The 17,813-nt window shown below is 35.1% G+C and overlaps 2 protein-coding genes and 1 pseudogene across 5 annotated transcripts in view; 2 read left to right on the top strand and 1 right to left on the bottom strand.

The window, feature by feature from the left end:
• The window catches only part of PELI1 (pellino E3 ubiquitin protein ligase 1), a 1,042,993-nt gene that overhangs the window by 479,354 nt on the left and 545,826 nt on the right, over window positions 1-17,813 (top strand). The gene's annotated exons all lie outside the window — the stretch shown is intronic.
• AFTPH (aftiphilin) overlaps window positions 1-17,813 on the bottom strand; it is a 72,558-nt gene that overhangs the window by 3,036 nt on the left and 51,709 nt on the right. For 3 of the 4 annotated variants that reach the window (XM_066267240.1, XM_066267239.1, XM_066267238.1), the window contains 4 exons: window positions 16,848-16,970; window positions 11,447-11,507; window positions 9,852-9,935; window positions 5,578-5,701 (listed from right to left, as the gene is read on the bottom strand). In XM_066267240.1, the coding sequence (XP_066123337.1) occupies window positions 5,578-5,701; window positions 9,852-9,935; window positions 11,447-11,507; window positions 16,848-16,970 (392 nt within the window). The remainder of the gene's footprint in view (window positions 1-5,577; window positions 5,702-9,851; window positions 9,936-11,446; window positions 11,508-16,847; window positions 16,971-17,813) is intronic. The other variant, XM_066267241.1, reaches the window with a different exon arrangement.
• On the top strand, window positions 135-1,949 carry LOC136328625 (ubiquitin-ribosomal protein eL40 fusion protein-like; annotated as a pseudogene).

The following is a 17,813-nucleotide window of genomic DNA, read 5'->3' as shown; positions in this document are numbered from 1 at the left end:
ATGGGGAATTGGATATCTGCAACACTCTAAAGTAAAACCAGATACTTTACTTTTTAGTTTCAAAGTGGAAAACTGGAAGTATAAAATGGAAAAGGTTAGCCTCTTTCCAATGGTTAATCTTAGCATCACTAACGATGGAGTCATCCAGACATGTTGAACCTTCTGATGTGATACAACACCTACGATGTATTCTAGCCAAATGGTTTACCTGATTTCATCAAACCTTTAGATGTAACTTCCAGTTTACAGGAAATAAGGGGGCTAGAGAAACATTAAATACTACTTAAAGGGAACAAATAGATAAGTCCAGAGGTTGGGACATTCTTCAGAACAGCTGGATTGATCTTTTTAATAAGTTGGTGTCATAAAATTGAAAAACCAAAAGGATGGAGGGTAGATGCTAGGTTCAAAGGGACTTAAGATCCAAAACAGCCAGGCACAATAGGGGTAGACTGAGTGCCGGTTTGGACAAAGCCCAGAGAAAGGACCCTGTCAGAGAAATCTGCATACAGCCTGAGGATTAGAAGAAATGAAAATTTGCTGAAATTGACAGATGGAGATCACTGATTACAAGAGTAAATTCAATTTAGTGCAGACTATAAAATCTCATTTTTGGTGAAAATAACACGTGTATTTGTATAGGAAAAATCTGAAAGAATATGCACTAAGGAGTTGTAGTGATCTGAGTGTAAGAATGTGGTAATTTAATTTTAAAATTTTTGTTGGTTTATAGTTTCTAACTTTCTACAATATATCATACCGCTTCTGCTAAGATAAAAGGTTATTAAACAGAGTAACAAAATTGCACATAAACAGACTTCCTTATTTGTGGAGTACAGCTGCGGTGGGGGAAAGGAAGACCCTTCCACCCGAGGAACGGCAGGTAAAGACTGTTTCAGGGTTTCTGCCAATGGCCTCATTTCAGAGGCACTACTTGGAGGCAATGTGAACCTGTATTTAAAAATAAGAAAATGTTTTCTTTGTGTATTTATCTGTAGTTATTGTACATTGATGTGATCTAGTTTTCTTAAAATAGAAGAAAATGCTTGTGGAGAATTTGAAAATAAAAAGTTATATCACAACCTTTTCTCAAAGGCAGTGACCTAATTTTGATTTATATTCTCGCTAGTTAAGATTTATCCGTTTTGTCAGAGGAATACAATTAAGACCCTAGAAATAAACCCATGCACTTATGGTAAATTGATTTTCAACAAAGGTACCAAGATCATTCCATGGGAAAAGTAGTCTTTAGTGAATAGCGCTGGTATGACTGGATATCCACATGCAAACATCCAACAGTGCTGGACTCCTATCTCACACCATATTAAAAAAATGAACTCAAAATGGATAAAAAACCTAGAAGTGAGAGTTAAAGTTATAAAACTGTTCGAAGAAAAGCTACTTGTAAATGCTCCTGACCTTAAAGTAGGCGTTGGTTTCTCAGACATGACACCTAGAGCACAAGGAACAAAAGAAAACATATATAAATTGTATTCATCAAAATTAAGAAAGCTTTGCTCCTTTCCTCCAATGAGGTGGCTGTGTAGCGTCCCCCGCAGGTGCAGGGAAGCAGATCTTTGTGAAGACTGATGGGCAAGACTATCACCCTCGAGGTCGAACCCAGTGACACCACTGAGAATGTCCAAGCTAAAATCCAAGACAAGGAGAGCATCCCGCTGGGCCAGCAGCGTCTGACTGTCGCAGGCAAAGAGCTGGAGGATGGCTGTGCTCCCTCAGGTGACACTATTCAGAAAGAATCCACCTATACTTGGTGCTCTGTCTGCAGGGAGGCAGCAATGGAGCCCTCCCTCCGTCAGCTTGCCCACAGGTACCACAGCGACAAGACGATCTGCCGCAAGTGTAATGCCCGCCTGCACCCCTGTGCTGTCAACTGCCCCAAGAAGTGCAGCCACACCAACAACCTGCACCCCAAGATAAAGGTTAAATGAGGCCCCCTCCAACACCTCCTCAGATTGCAGGGTGGCTTCCTGCCGAAACTGTGGCCCTGGGGTCCAATACATTTTCCCTTTTGTTGAAAAAAAAAAAGAAACTTTTGTTTCACAGGACACTATCAAGCAAGTGAAAACACAGCCCACAGAATGAGAAAATATTTATAAACCATATATCTGACAAAGCTCCAGTATCCAGAATATGTAGAAAATTTTTATAATAATAAAGACCAATTGTCTGATTAGAAAATTGGGAAAGGATATAAATAGATTTATCTCTGAAGAGATATAAATGGTCAAAAAGCACCTGGAAGGATACTCAACATCATTAGCACCAGGGAAATGCAAGTCAAAATAAATGACAATGAGATATCACTTCATACTCACTAAAATGGCTATAATCAGAAAGTCGGACAGTAACAAGCCTTGGTGAGAATGGGGAGAAATTGGGGCTTGCACACATCATCGGTGATGTTTTCCACTTTAGAAAGCAGTTTGACAGCTCCCCAAAGAGTTAACACAGAGTTACCATATGACTCAGCAGTCTACTCCCAAGGAAATGGAAAACATTTGTCCACTCAAAAACCTGTAGACAAATGCAGTAGCATTACTTGTAACTGTCAAAAAGTAAAAACAACCCAAATGTCCAGAAACTGATTAATGAATGGCAAAATGTGGTATATCCATACAATGGGATATTATGCAACCACGAAAAGAATGAAAAGTACTGATACCTGCAACACATGGCTGAACTAGAAATTATGCTAAGGGAAAGAAGCCCGACACAAAAGCCACATACTGAACGAAATACTTAATTAATTAATTTATTTATTTACAGAGGGGGGATAGATAGGGACATACAGACAGGAATGGAGAGAGATGAGAAGCATCAATCATCAGTTTTTCATTGTGGCACCTTAGTTGTTCATTGACTGCTTTCTCATATGTGCCTTGACGGGGGGGGGGGGGGGGGGGGGCGGGGGGGGCGGGGGGTGGCTACAGCAGACCGAGTGACCTGTTGCTCAAGCCAGCGACCTTGTGTCCAAGCTGGTGAGGTTTTTTTTTTGCTCAAACCAGATGAGCCCGTGCTCAAGCTGGTGACCTCAGGGTCTTGAACCTGTCTCGAACCTGTGTCCTCTGCATCCCAGTCTGATGCTCTATCCACTGCGCCACCTCCTGGTCAGGTTGAATGACTCCATTTATATGAAATAACCAGAACAGGCAAATCCATAGATACAGAAAGCACATCTGTGGTGGCCAGGGGCTGGGAAAACGGCAGATAGGGAGTGACTGCTAGTGAGAATGGGGTTTTTTGGGGGGAGTAATAAAAATGTCTGGAACTAGACAGTGGTGATGGTTGTGCAACCTCATGAATAAAACCACTGAACTGTACATTTGAGAAGGGTGAATTTTATCTCGGAAAAAAAAAAAAAAAGAATAGCCCTTTTAACAATTAGTCCTTTGGTTTGCATAAACTTTAGTTAGAGGTTTGTGGCTAATAACTACCTGGCCACCCACTGATTAAAGTGAAGAAGTAATTTTTCTCTATATTAAAAAAGGTAAGAAGAGAAAACTATTTTAAAACTAAGAATTGCAGTTCTTTTAAAAGGAAGCGGTCACTTTCACGAGCTCTGTATGGAGAGAAGAACACACGTACTTCCTCCCAAGTAGCACCCAGAGGGGCTGGTATCCTGTTTGTCAAATCTCCTTGACCAGCCACACTACACTATCTTTTAATCTATTCTGATCCTACGGTCCCCAATGCTATTCTGTTTTATCTCCTATGCACTGTCAAGAGCCAAGAAGATGTTGAGTTTTACATTCTATGGTTTACTCAAAAACAAAAAGAAAAATGAAACAAAAGGAAAACAACAAAGACACCTAAAATGCTTTCCCAAGCTATATATGCCACCCCCTTTCTCTTCCCTGTACAAGTGAGAAGCATTTATGGGGACATATTACAGCATTACCTTCTAATTGTAAGACTTGTAAATATTTCCACTTCTTACTACTTTTAAAAAATTAAGTCCTCAAAATACAAAGTTGGCAACTTGTTTTCTTTTCAATTTATTGTATTTTAAATATAAAGTGGAACAGGTAATATAGAGTAATTCAATGTAGCTACAACACTGGCAGTTATTAGGATATACATATAGCTTTAGTTTATTCCATAATAGAAAATAAGGGAAAAATAAAAATAACTTCTCAAAGTGATAGAGGAGCTGGAAATGTTCCCTGGTGTACATATAACATGTTTCAAGGATCAGTTAAAAAGTTAAAAGAGCAAGTTAACAATGTGGTTTAGAGCTCCTCCTAATGGCATAAAGAATGAATTCTCATCACTGGGACTTCCAAAACTACTGTAATTTGTCTGTTCAGTGAGACCACAGAGCAAAAATGGTAAGGAAACAGTATGACTGACCTCAGAAAGACGGTCCAAAAAATAGGGTAAAGCCCAAATAATGTTTAACATGCATTAGTTTTTGGTTAACATATAGAAAAAACAGATGAGAAATTTGAGAATTTCAATGTGAAAAGATGATTTACTTGGAAATAGAAAAAAATTAGAAAGCACGCAAAACACTCACAATGGCTTCACTTACAAGTAGGTTTACTCACTAGTAGGCTTTATAGTGCCAGACAAACTGTGTTACTACAAAGAAATAGGGTTATGAGAGCGAGGGAGTGAGTTTGTGGACAAATGAACACGTTCATGCTACAAATCCATGTCAGGGAAAAGTTAAGGGTATCCATAATTATAATTATAAAACAAGTAAGTAATGCCTTTTTATAATTATAAATATTAATAGCATTAATAATAAGTAATAAATATCTGTTGAATGAATGGATATTTAAACATTTTAAAATGCTGCTGTATCATGAACTTGGAACAACAGAGTTGGTATTGCATTCACCCACTATTTGTTCTTGCAGTAGTGATTTTATCGGCTTATAATAATTAGCTTCTTTTTAGGAACTGGCTTATTCTTATGGCTAACATGTCAAAGCAATGGCTTATTCCAGTGCTTAACCATGTAAAATTAAAAGTTTCCCGAGTCCCAAACACAAGGTGCAGGAGACATTCCAGGTGTTTGGTTCTGACACTGAGAGATCACTGCTTTTCTAAAGGCCATGCCCCTGAAAAGGCTCCAAGGCACCTTGTTAAAGTAATCAGAGTTGCTGCACATCAGCAAATATTCAGAAAATAAAACAGTGGCCATATCCTTATCTTAACCCAGAAGTAAAAAGATTAACCTTGGTGACTCTGGGAGTGTGAGAGTAAGTTCCCAAAGATCTCAGCAAGTTATGAAGGGAAAGAGGGAATGTTTCTATAGTGGCTTTATGATCTCAATACTTAACCAGAATTCTTCTCTAAAAAGTTGAGGGAGGAGTGAAAAGAGAAAACCACATCTGTTAGCCCTTTTTAGTCTCTCATGAAATAATCCGCTCTGATATACTTCATAATTAAATGATACTATTTTCTGGAATTAGGCATTACTGATTTTTACAAATACAAAATGAATTTTAGTATAGTACACTGAAATACGGCCAACTCATTTGCTTTCCCATTTGGAGCTATTTTAACACAGAATTCAAAGTCAGGGTGTAATGAACACTAACTGTTTACCTGGTAGATGTGCTTGTCTTCTCGACTGTGGACATGAGTCTCGCAAATGCATCAGTCACTTTGAGGCTTGAGGAGGAGATTTCCAGCTTAGAAGTTGTTAACTCATACAACTCTGGATCCACACCTTATAGTATAAAATGATAGTCAGTGATGGCAAGCTGCAATGAGTCACTCTATCAGCCACAATCCAAGATGCAAAAGGCAATTATTCTGTAAACATCTGAGTCTTTTATAAGCACAACACATCTGTAGCACACTGTACTACTGCATTTATTTTTAGAATTTTAAGTTCCACTTTTCAGAGTTTTCATAAAACTCCTCAATTTTGGATTAGTTTGCAATATGAAAGTTAACAATGTTTTATAAATAGAACGCAGCACCGATCTGTTATACAATAGTATACTTCAAATTTTAAATTGACTGATTAACCTCATTTTTTGAACCTCCCTCTCCCTTACCTTGACCACTTTCCTGCATTATTTTCTTCCACACTAAAAGATTTGAAAGCCAATATAAAGTTTCAAATATGGTAAATGATTTGGTTAGTTTAAATATTCTGACAATCAGAAGGCATAAGATATTACTTAAAGCATCAAATTATCACCAAGGATAAATTATATACCAACTTGTTCTTTTTCAAGTGGGAGAATATATAATAGTCTCAGAATAAGTGAAAAAAGAACTACTTCTAGACAGAATGAAATTTGTCCCAAGGGTTAATTATATTTCTATAGCCTTATATCTAAATCTAGTAGTTAATAGTTCAAATATCTTATTAGAGAAATTCAAAATGAAGCTGTTAGAGAAATAGATTTATTATAAAAGTCTATAAAAATCCTTTCCTTATCTGAGTTCAGTAAAATATGCATATTTATTTTTATATTTCCCTTGAATATAGAGTTATATTAAGTATGACTGAAAACAATAAAGAGAACAATGAAATATATCAAGTCAATCTAAATTTTGGATAATAAACAGATAAAAAAAATTTTTTAATCGTACACTCTTCTTGGTCTCAGAAAATTACTTGAGATAAAAGGTTCAGTAGTCCAGGGTATAACAGAAAAAAAAGCAGACTGCAAGGAAGAATGTTTTATAACTTCATCAATATTTATTTATTATTTCCAAAAACACCCTGATGAGCTGATAAAATTGTATATAAATGCACATACTGCTATTAACAAGTTTCCTCTTTTTAGGATATTTCAGAATCAAGGGGAAAACCCCCAAGAACTGCCTTCTGTTAACCAACTTTGCAGACAATTAGCAGACGTAAACATATACCTCAGATGTTTACAGAAATTAAACAAGCAAAAGCAGCTTTCACAGTTACCATGTCCAACAAGGGAGGAAGGCTATAGAAAATGTTTGTTGACTCTCCAAAGTTCTTAATATTTCATTAAGGTACAGTTAGTTTCAAAATATATTTAGAAGGCCTTTTCTTTCTATTTTTATAATAAGTATATAGGTGGCAATTAGGGATCAAAGAAACCCAAAGTACTTCTTCCCTCCACTGTAAAAGGCTAGCTTCTAAGTAACCACAAAATTGTACTACATGTCTAACAAATAATGCAGAATAAATAACTGCATTCTGACAGCTGGTAAAAATTTACCTAGATATATAAAATACTGGCCACTTAGTCAAGTGGGAGGTAAAACAAAAAACAAAATCAACCTTCCCTAGTATAAAACAAACATTACCACACACATAAAAAAATAGCACTATGAGCCCTGGCCGGTTGGCTCAGCGGTAGAGCGTCGGCCTAGCGTGCGGAGGACCCGGGTTTGATTCCCGGCCAGGGCACACAGGAGAAGCGCCCATTTGCTTCTCCACCCCTCCGCCGCGCCTTCCTCTCTGTCTCTCTCTTCCCCTCCCGCAGCCAAGGCTCCACTGGAGCAAAGATGGCCCGGGCGCTGGGGATGGCTCTGTGGCCTCTGCCCCAGGCGCTAGAGTGGCTCTGGTCGCAACATGGCGACACCCAGGAGGGTCGCAACATGGCGACGCCCAGGATGGGCAGAGCATCGCCCCCTGGTGGGCGTGCCGGGTGGATCCCGGTCGGGCGCATGCGGGAGTCTGTCTGACTGTCTCTCCCTGTTTCCAGCTTCAGAAAAATGCAAAAAAAAAAAATAAAAAAATAGCACTATGGCTATATTTTATATTTTTAAAAAACAAGATAATTACCTATTCTACACTAATAATTAGAGATTATTAATGTAATTCTTTTTAATGGAAGAGTTTTTTTTTTAAAAAAACAAAACCTTAATGAGGCTTAGTTTAGTTACATAAGTAAAACTAGCCAACCAAGTTCTATGCCAACCTCCTAAGTCTCACACACAAAATAATTAACCGCAAGCTAAGACAAAATGACTTTCCCAGAAACAAGTCAGAAAAAGTGCCAAGCAAGTGATGAAATGGAGTACTAAGGAAGGTGTTGATACCTGTAGCTTGACAGTAGGTTTTAACAAAATCCAATCACAATAAAAAGAAGCTAAAGCAACTTTATAGTAATCAAGTTTATACAGCAGCTAGAGCACATTAATGAAAATATGGAACAAAAATATTAAAAGGTTCCCAAGTAATGAGGACTGCACTTGACCATGCTAATTTCACTTCCATCACAGCTCTAAGCTTCTGAAACCGCTTGTTCTCGTCAACGCTGTGCATACTCAGCCTGATTATCACGTCCTTTCTGTACTTCTTTATATGGCTAGATTACTGTACTCCTATGGATGGTTTTTAACTGAGATCGAAATGTAACCAAAAATTAAATTTAAACCAGGTTGTAGGCATCCAAAAATAGTGACCTCATTTAAGTTATAATATAGTTCATGAAAAAACAAAGCTGAGAGCTAATTAAAAATGGGAGCTTGGTAATTCATTGTTGGGACTATAGTAATAAAGAAATCAATACACACTCCCTCCCCCCACCATTAACTACTAAAAACAACTAATTAGCTAATAACACAAGTCATTCCATAGTAAAATGTATTTAGAAGTAATTTAAGGAAATAGTAAAATATCCTTTTGAAGTCAAAACCAGACACAGATTGTTTTTTTTTCTATGCTTGAAAAATCTTGGAAACAATGAATATGATAACCAGGGCTTTGATTTGAGGAATTGAATCACTCTACCAAATGGCTTTGAACCTCCCTTATAACAGGACCGGATTTCCATAACCAGACCTTGGAGAAGGGCATCCTCGTTCAGGTTCACCCTTAGCTGACTCTTACTCTTCCCCGTTTCCCATCACGGCACCTAAACTGCTAGAAGTGGGTGTCAGGGTTATCTAGTTGAATAGAACAAACCCAGCAAATTCTCAGGAACCAGCCTGGCTGTGTAACTGGCCACTAGCGGGGACACAGAGGGATCCTCGCTATGTATTTTGGGCATCAGCATCTATATATAGCACCTCAAAGGCTGTCTGATGATCAGTGAGCATGATTACCAGATCACAAGTTGGGTGAAGAGTCATTAAAATCATATTAAATAAAATGTAAACATAAAAATGCCATATTTTAATCTTTTATTCAGTTAGAAAATGACAAAGTACATTAGTTCTTTGGTCAATAAACTGAACTTTTGCAGGGCTGAACATTAATTTAACAGGCACTCCAAGTAAGGTTTCATTTCTAACTTATAGTATCTCATAGCAATTACTTTCTACGATGAACTTTTGTAACTTTTTTTCTTCCATTTGGAAAACTAACAGTATCCTTTCTATTTAAGAGCTACATAAAAACAATAATAGTTCTATGTGGGACTATATAACTAAGTGCTAGACTCCAACATTCTGGAACCTAATTATACATTTAGCAGCACTAATAAACAACTAATTGAATGCTAGCATTTGTAAAGTTTCTATTATCACAGGCACCACAATGTAAAGTGATCTTCGTGTACTAAAATATTCTTATATCTCTAAACTTTTATTTTTTCAAATGGCTTTTTGGAATATAATTTCAAAAATAAGCATATAAAATATTACATTTTTCACTTACAGGAAAAAAAAATACCCTGCCTTTAACTAAGAACATTAGGGCTGTTTTATTTCTAGAAACTACTTTGAGCTTTGAATATTACACTTTGAGAAAGCTTTCCTTAAAATACATTTCATATCCTACTAGAAAATAACAATAAATAGATGAAGAAAAAGTATTAGAAAGACATTATAGAGAATACGATCTACTTGTTTCCTTGTTTATAGGAAAGTCAAGTGATGTGGTCATGCTTTTAGTAAATAAACTAGAATCGTGGTTTTAACACTCTGCTGACCTGGGATTGTAGTGCTGCTGCTAGAGCTATTGTCATCCACGGGCCCAAAGAAATCAAGGTTCAGAAGAGTGGAACCTCCACTAGCTTGAAATTCAGTGACCGTGTTGGTAGGCAGCCACACAGAAGGTAAGCCAAGGGAGGAGGGGTTATGTGTAAAAAGGGGTAAGACACACACTTGAACATGCAGGTTATAATTAGTAGTCATTACATATTTTTAAAATCAACATTAAAACAATGTGTACAGTATTAGTTTTCATTACTAAGGACATTTCTGAAGTAACAATTTAATTCAATGTACATTTTCTCATGTACAATGTAAATAATTTAACACTTAGTAAGGTTTTAGTTAGCAGTTCTTTCAAACTCGAAGCCATACCAGAAAGACCAAGAGGAAAATATACCCGTTAAAGGGAAACAATACTTTAATCTCAACCCAACATTAAATCACTGCACATGCCCAAATCAATCTTTCATGTTAGTATTGTTGGTTTCCAATTAATGATTTTTTTAAAGTGACAAAGCTTTCAGTTTTAGGACACGCACCAATACATTAGCTTAGTTTAAAACAATATAATAAGGAACGTCTTCACTGCCCTACCCTGATGTGCAACCTCAAGCTGTACTGTTCCCCTTTAACTCTGAAACAGCGATTAGAAATAGTACACATTTTTAAAGAAGTCGTTTGTTAATAAATAGCACGATGATTTGACTAAATAAGACACCAGACAACAGCAAAAGGTGCATCCAGGCTTTCCTTCAGCGCTGTTATTCAATTGGATGCTTTCCAGATATCCCAGGGCCCCCACTCTAAGGCAAAACTGACAAAACTGTAGGTGTTTTAGGCAATGGCTCAGACAACTGATGAAAAAAAAGACTATGAGTAATTGTATCTTAGGGTCCAATTAAAACATGTGGTGTCAACACACTGGAAAGCTAGCATTTTGTGTTATTTTAAAGACCCTACATGACTAGAATAAGTTATTCCTTTTTCAGGAATTTCACTTAAAGCCATGAGTGAAACCAATTATTTCTGCAACTACCTACCAGTATTTTGAGATAAATTTTAGAAAACGATCATGAAAGTCAGTCACTTTTCATTTGCATATAATTGCTCTATAAAATATTATTAAATCTGAAAACTACTTTGAGTCAATAAATATGGGTCTATTTGCACACTGTTTTTGGTTAAATAATTGTGCTTTGTGCTTTAAAGCAGCCTCTAGTCACAAGACTTTGCATCCAAGAAAATTCTATAAATTAAATCTACAGAAATAAATTTTAAGTAAATTGATCCTACCTAAAATATCATTTAAACTACCTAAATACTTATAAAAAATAAAGAAGCTTTTTGACTTAAGATAAAGAAACTAAAATTTTACCTAGCTACTACTACCTATATTTGGACATTAATACTGTTAATAATAGTAATGATTTCTTGAGCAATTACTATTGAGAAAGAAAGCCTGAATTTCCAAAGGTAAGAATAAGAAGTTACGTTCAAACAAAAAATGGAAATCAGCAGAGAGAAGTTTGTCTGAACTTTGTAGCTTTCTTAACTCTAGCTCTGGCGCTAGAGGCTCTACGGAGAGACGTACCATCTAAGGGGTTAGTAAGGCCACTGCTACTCCAGTCAAACTGGACGGGTGGTAGAGACTCCTAGAGTTGAAAACCAAAAAACCAAAATTAATCAGTATAGATGGTAGCAACGTAAAGAATCCTTAAAAAAGAAAAAGCTATTATAGCAAGACAATTAAGCAATAAAATACCTAAAGATAAAATTGGGATAATTTACAATTTCAGAAGGTTACCTATAAATATTAACCCAAACTGAAATTGCAAAATTTCTAAGTACAGTTTGTTTACATTAAGAAAGTTGTATCTGAGAAATGGAATTATCTTTACATTTCAAACAGAAATTTATGGACTATTTCTGTCAAGATTTCAATCAATATTTTTAAATCATAATTTAAACTATTGCCTTGATTATAATAAAATACTAAAAATATCACTAACTTTTTTTCACAAGTGTGATAACTTTAAATGACTAGTCACTTAAAATTTCTTAATAGGCAGTATAATGCAATAGAGAAGGTACCCTACTAAAAGTGAGGAAATTTAGGTTATTTGAGACTGAGCAACTACAAAGTAACTAGTTGTAAGATTATGTATGGTTACTCTGGTCTTGTTATATATAAAACGAGAAGGTTCAAAGTCCAAAGTCTCTGGTTTTTTATAATTTTCCAAATTGTACATATAAGATGGAAGGTAGTATGAAACATTTAAAAAATGAGTATCATTTTAAGAGTATTCCTGATAAAAAAAATTGTGGTTTTTGGTTTTGTTTCTTCTTTTATTTTGGGGTAGTGTTGACAACATTTATTGAAATAACCTGTGTTTTATTAGACTCTTGATATCAATACATCATCCTTTTTTTTGTTTGCTTTACTGCATATGTATGTGTATGCTTTATTGTAAGGTAGGTACTAATAAAATTCTGTATTTAATTTTTTCTGTGTAAAGACATTGTTCCCTGTAGGAAAAGTCCATTATTTTTGAAAGTTTAAAACATGATATTATATCAACAATTGTCTTGATAACTGGGATACCAAAGATAGGCATGTTACTATAAGCATCTAGTCGTCCCCAAATCAGATCAGGTCTGGAGGTTGGGGGATATAAACAAAGCAAAATGCTAATATTAGTGGGTACCAGGGCTTAGGGATAGTTGTAGGTGTGGGACAAGGTGGCACTAGCAGGGAGGGGAATATTCAGAGAGTTCTATGTGGTGATAGAAGAGTTCTGTATCTTGACTGCAGTTGTAGTTATATGAATCTTTCCACAAGATAAAAATGTCAGAACCATACACTCATAATGAACAAATGTCATATTACTGCTTTGATATTGTACTATAATAACATAAGATGTAATCATGAGGGAAACTAGTAAGGGTAGAAGGCACCTCTTCTGCATTTTCAGCTTCTTGTGAATCTAAAGTTATTTTTAACAACAAATGCTGGTTAAAATCTAGTTTATATCCTACTTGAAAGACTGATAAACAACATTTAGAAATGATCTTTACCTGATCTCAAAGACAAATGAACAAAAAGCTCTAGTCATTCCAACAGATTTAACTTATATTATTCTACTTCTACATCAGTGATACTTTAATAGTCATATTCAAATTTGACTGAATGGACAAAACCCAGTTTATATAGTAACAAAATTTCTGGATAAATGGAGCAAAGCTCTTTTATTAACATGTTTTATCTAAGTGATGTCAAGTAGCTGGATACTTAGAAATATTTCAGTGATTTGCTAGAATTTTAGCTTCTCATACATGTGTATGGTGTTTTAAAGACATAACCAAAAATATATAATGAGGTGCTAAAACACAAGTCAACATTTCGTGGAAATAAGACAGATGAAAAACAAGACACCTAAGTAATTACAGACTAACTAATGATACCAACAAGACAACTCAAGAAAAAACATTGGAATGAATCATTTTAAAACAAGTAGAAGCAATGTGGTATGAATGACGCCTGTACAGACAAAAGCACTAAGAAAACGAGGTCATAAAACGAGAAAAAAAAAAATAGGAGACTAGAGACAGGAGCCCTGGGCTCTTTGGTCTTAGTTGTACCACTGATGATTTGGGGTATGGCACTTAGCCTTTCCAAATATGTTTTCTTAAAGGAAAGCACAATGAGAGATAATGATTTTTTTCTTTCTTCCAACTCTAAAATTCTAATTCATAACTGAAATGGCCACATTGAGAGCCTGAAAGAGGATATTGCTACTGGTGACTAGTTGAATAACTGCTAGTAAGAGAGTTGAGTCGACCCAGCAGTCAATAAGGTGTGGTTATAAGTACTGATACTACTAAGAGGAAAATCAGTAATGACACCATGGATGGTATGACTATGAAATTCAGTGGATAAAGATTAAAAAAAAAATTACTCGTTTTTTACCCATCAGCCGTCTTTTCAGGTATCTTAGAAAAAACCCCACCATTAGTAGTTGTTAATAAGTTACTAAATTCCTAAATAAGAAATGCAATGGTTACAAGATTAGTACAAACTAATTTGTAAAAAAGAATAAAAATACAGTGGGTACCAAAACTGAGCTAGAATAAACAGATCAAAAAGCAGGCAATCATAATGAGAATTATGTAACTATGCTAAGTTTGAGAGTCAATGTTTGGTGCTGCCAAAAACAAAAACTTTATAAAATGAAGATTTGATATATGCTTTTTGGAAAAAAAAAAAGATATTAAACAGGTCTTTTCTGACACATTTTGCTAAGTCATTAGCACTAATAGGTCTAGTATTTTCATCTGAAAATTATGACTAATCACTGCATGACCAAAAGGTAAGGTAAAAATAATATATATGTTGCATGCCAAAGAATAGTGGCCAAAAAAGAGTATCTTTACATTTCAGATGTTTGTTAACTATTTTAAACTGAATCACAAGTATGCAGCCAAACTAGTGATGGAGATCGGACATCTCAGCACAAAATTCTGATATGCATACTTAAATCTGTTTGAGTGTGTGTAATTTTAGAATGAAGACTTACATAATCTCAAATCAATTTCAGAAATAAGTTTGAACAACTTCCATGGGGAAATAATATTTTCATTAGTTCCCAATAAAACCTAAAAATTAAAGCCAATGAAACCAAACAAACTACAACTTAAAAAGTACAAGTAAACTTTTTACCGTATTTTATTAAATATTTTAACACACCATTTGGTTCAGAATATTTTTTTTCTTATTTTCCTCCTTAAAAACCTAGGTGTGTCTTATGGTCAGGTGCATCTTATGGAGCGAAAAATATGGTAATTCCCAATTTATATGTGCATTTTCTAAAAAAAAAAGGAAATGTGTGCACTAACAAAATAAAAGGCTATGTTTGAATAAAATGATCTTTTTTATATAAGTAACAAGAGACCAAGTTTCATCTTCTAATAAAAAATTAGATATGCTTAAATGTTGCTAAAAATTTCTATACTTGCCTATAAATAAGGGAGACAGTTATCCTTGGATTATAAGTACATAGGGCTGTACATGCATGATTAGAGATGGCAACATACTGTGGAGCTGCAACTAACCTCCATTGTTTTATCACACATTCATTTCCATTCAATGACTTTCATTAAATGAACACATATTTGTTATTAGGTCATCTAGATGACTTTTAGTCATGTGATATTAAATTATATAATAAAGATATGTTTGAAGTATGATGAGAGTAAAACACATAAGATCAATCAAATCAGCAAAGGGCAAAAATGATGGGTAACAGCTAACTCTGATAAAATAAACAATTGTTTATAGGGCTGTAATACATGAAAGTGGATAGACAAAGGAATTGGATAGACTGGGGAAGGAAGAAAGCAAAACTAGCAACAAGTGGCCTCAAATAAGAACAGCAACATTTTCAGTAAAAGAATCAGCCCAGTTGAGTATAAGAATGTTGATTAAGGCAGAAGTGAAAATGAGCTGTAGAAGTAATTTTGTAATCTCCACAGACCAGCCAAGCCTGGGAGAGCAGATGCTATCCAGAGGGTAATAAGAATAGGATAACTAAGGACAGATTCTACCTACTGAGACATTGTGCACAAGCTTCTTGCCTACTGCTCAAACATCAAGGCCAAGCATTTTAAGCAGCAGGCCTCCTTGCCTGTGAATTCAGTGCCAGCCGTAAACTAGCTTCAAAGGGATGTTTAAGCTGTGCCCAAGTTTAATCCACAGTGGTACACAGCAGTAATATTAGACGTTTCTCGAAACACACTTGAAAACACAGGACCTTCCCTTATATAGTTATATTTTACAGTATGTTCTTAAAAACACAAATGCTGTAGGTGTAAGAACTCTCCTCCCCTAGTCCCTGTAGAAAAAGGTCCTGTGGCTAAGTCAATTTGAGACATGAATTAAAATTAAATAAGTTTATCCACTACAGGATTCTTCAAAGTCCTTAATGTGTGTGTTGTGAATTTCCAAGAGTGGTTGTAGGGTATAATATGAAGTATTTCCCAAATTTACTTTACCCTGAAACCATTCTTTAGTGGCATATCTCTGGGGATTAGTATTTAATGGAGAATACATTTTGGAAAAGATTGTCCAACACTTTTTTGTTAGATATAACTAAGATATTTAAGGTTAAGAAATAACAAACACAGCAAGGACATGTTTTAGAAATGGTAATGTTCACTTAAAAATATCAGTCTTCTAAAAAACTATTTGATCAGCACTGAATCAGTTTCTGATCTGATGTGGGAAGAATAAGCAAACCACAATGGCTATTTTCCTCAGATAAAAAGTGAGGAGACTTTGATATTTTACATATTAGACTAAAATAAAATTTGTGCTTACATGTGCTAAGGAGGTAAAGAATAAGAAATGTAAAAGAGCTTTCTTTCTTTTTCCTAAATCCATAGAATGTTTTGTTAAATGTCACATCATTTTCAACTAAATAACAGGTTTTTTTATTCAAACTTCCCAAACGACAGTTTTTGATGTAACAAACATACCCAAATTTTATTACTGTATAAAATTTGCAAGCTTCAGAAAGAACACACAACAGCAGACTTGAAGAGCTGGTATAAATGCAGTGTTTCCCATTTTCTAGAAAATCCAGCACTTACCAGATTTGCAGGTCAGTAATTATAATCAGACAATGTTCGGGGTGCAAAGGACTTTTAGAAATGCTTGTTTCAAAGTCTTCATTTTACAGGAAATGAGACTAAAGCTTAGAGAGGTTTAAATGACTTACTCATAACCAGCCAGTTCTCAATTTGTGCCTTTCTATTCTTGGAAATTATTTCTTTCATTGTATTCCAAGGGATATTATTTAATAAGTACTCAAAAGCACGTCCATTATGAAGTCAAATTTTAAAAACTAAAAGTTATATATTAAGGGAAACAACAATGTGTGTGGATATATGTGCATAAATATGCATGAACATATCTATACACATACAGATATTTTTACCTGGAATTGGTCAGGTGTACATGTGTTCATTTCTGGTGACATGGAGGTTGTCTGGCCAATGGAAGCAATTTTTTCTGCAGCAGATAGTGGTTTCAATGGTTCCTTGGTGGGCTCTAACATACCCTGAGAAAAAGGTGTATTAGCCATTAATTTGGGGGGTGAATATCAACCCATAATCTTTATAAGAAATTTAATCTTTTGGAAAGGAAAAAGGAAAAAAAAAGGTCATTTGGAAAGTTCCTAAAGACAAAAGGAACTCTTCTTAAATTTTGTTTAGAGAAAATCTTATAGCACTATAATGGGAAATGTTTCACAATAATACCTTGGGAACCCAAACTTTTTGAAAGTTAAGACCTTGTATTTTAAATTAGATTTGTTTTAAAGTGCATGGTTGTCACTGGCACACTAAAGCAGAGTCTTTTGTCTTTAAGAGGTGAACATAACAATATAATACATCCTGGCCCTACGTATCCAATGATTTTGTTTCAGACATTGAAAACTGCAGGAGAGGGCACCTTTCATGCACACTAACCATGGTGGTGCCTGGAGAAGTAAGAGTTGATTTTAAAATACACTATGTCACTATGTAATGTGATGACGCCTACACGTTTAAATGGAATTAACTGTTTGTTTTTTAGCTCAACTAAAAAACTGGGAGCCTTACTACTTAGTTCTTTGCACTGGCAAAGCAGAGACACCACCATTTCAGAGGTAAAAACACCTTTCCACTAGGAGTATTAAAATCTAATATAATATATAATTTTTTGAGTAAGAAAGGAAGACCTTCGGAATGGGTGTGTAAACAAAGAAGAAAAATAATCAGCATCTTGCATCAACATTCTACCAAATACTAACAGTAACAACAACAACAGTGGGTAATAATCCAGATTACTGACCTAAAAACAGTCAACCTTTTACACATTTTAAAACAATAGTTGATAAATTCTTGAATATTTATCAACCAGA

Source organism: Saccopteryx bilineata, chromosome 3 (assembly GCF_036850765.1).
Source record: "Saccopteryx bilineata isolate mSacBil1 chromosome 3, mSacBil1_pri_phased_curated, whole genome shotgun sequence".
NCBI lineage: Eukaryota > Metazoa > Chordata > Mammalia > Chiroptera > Emballonuridae > Saccopteryx > Saccopteryx bilineata.
This window is presented reverse-complemented; position numbering and strand designations above follow the sequence as displayed.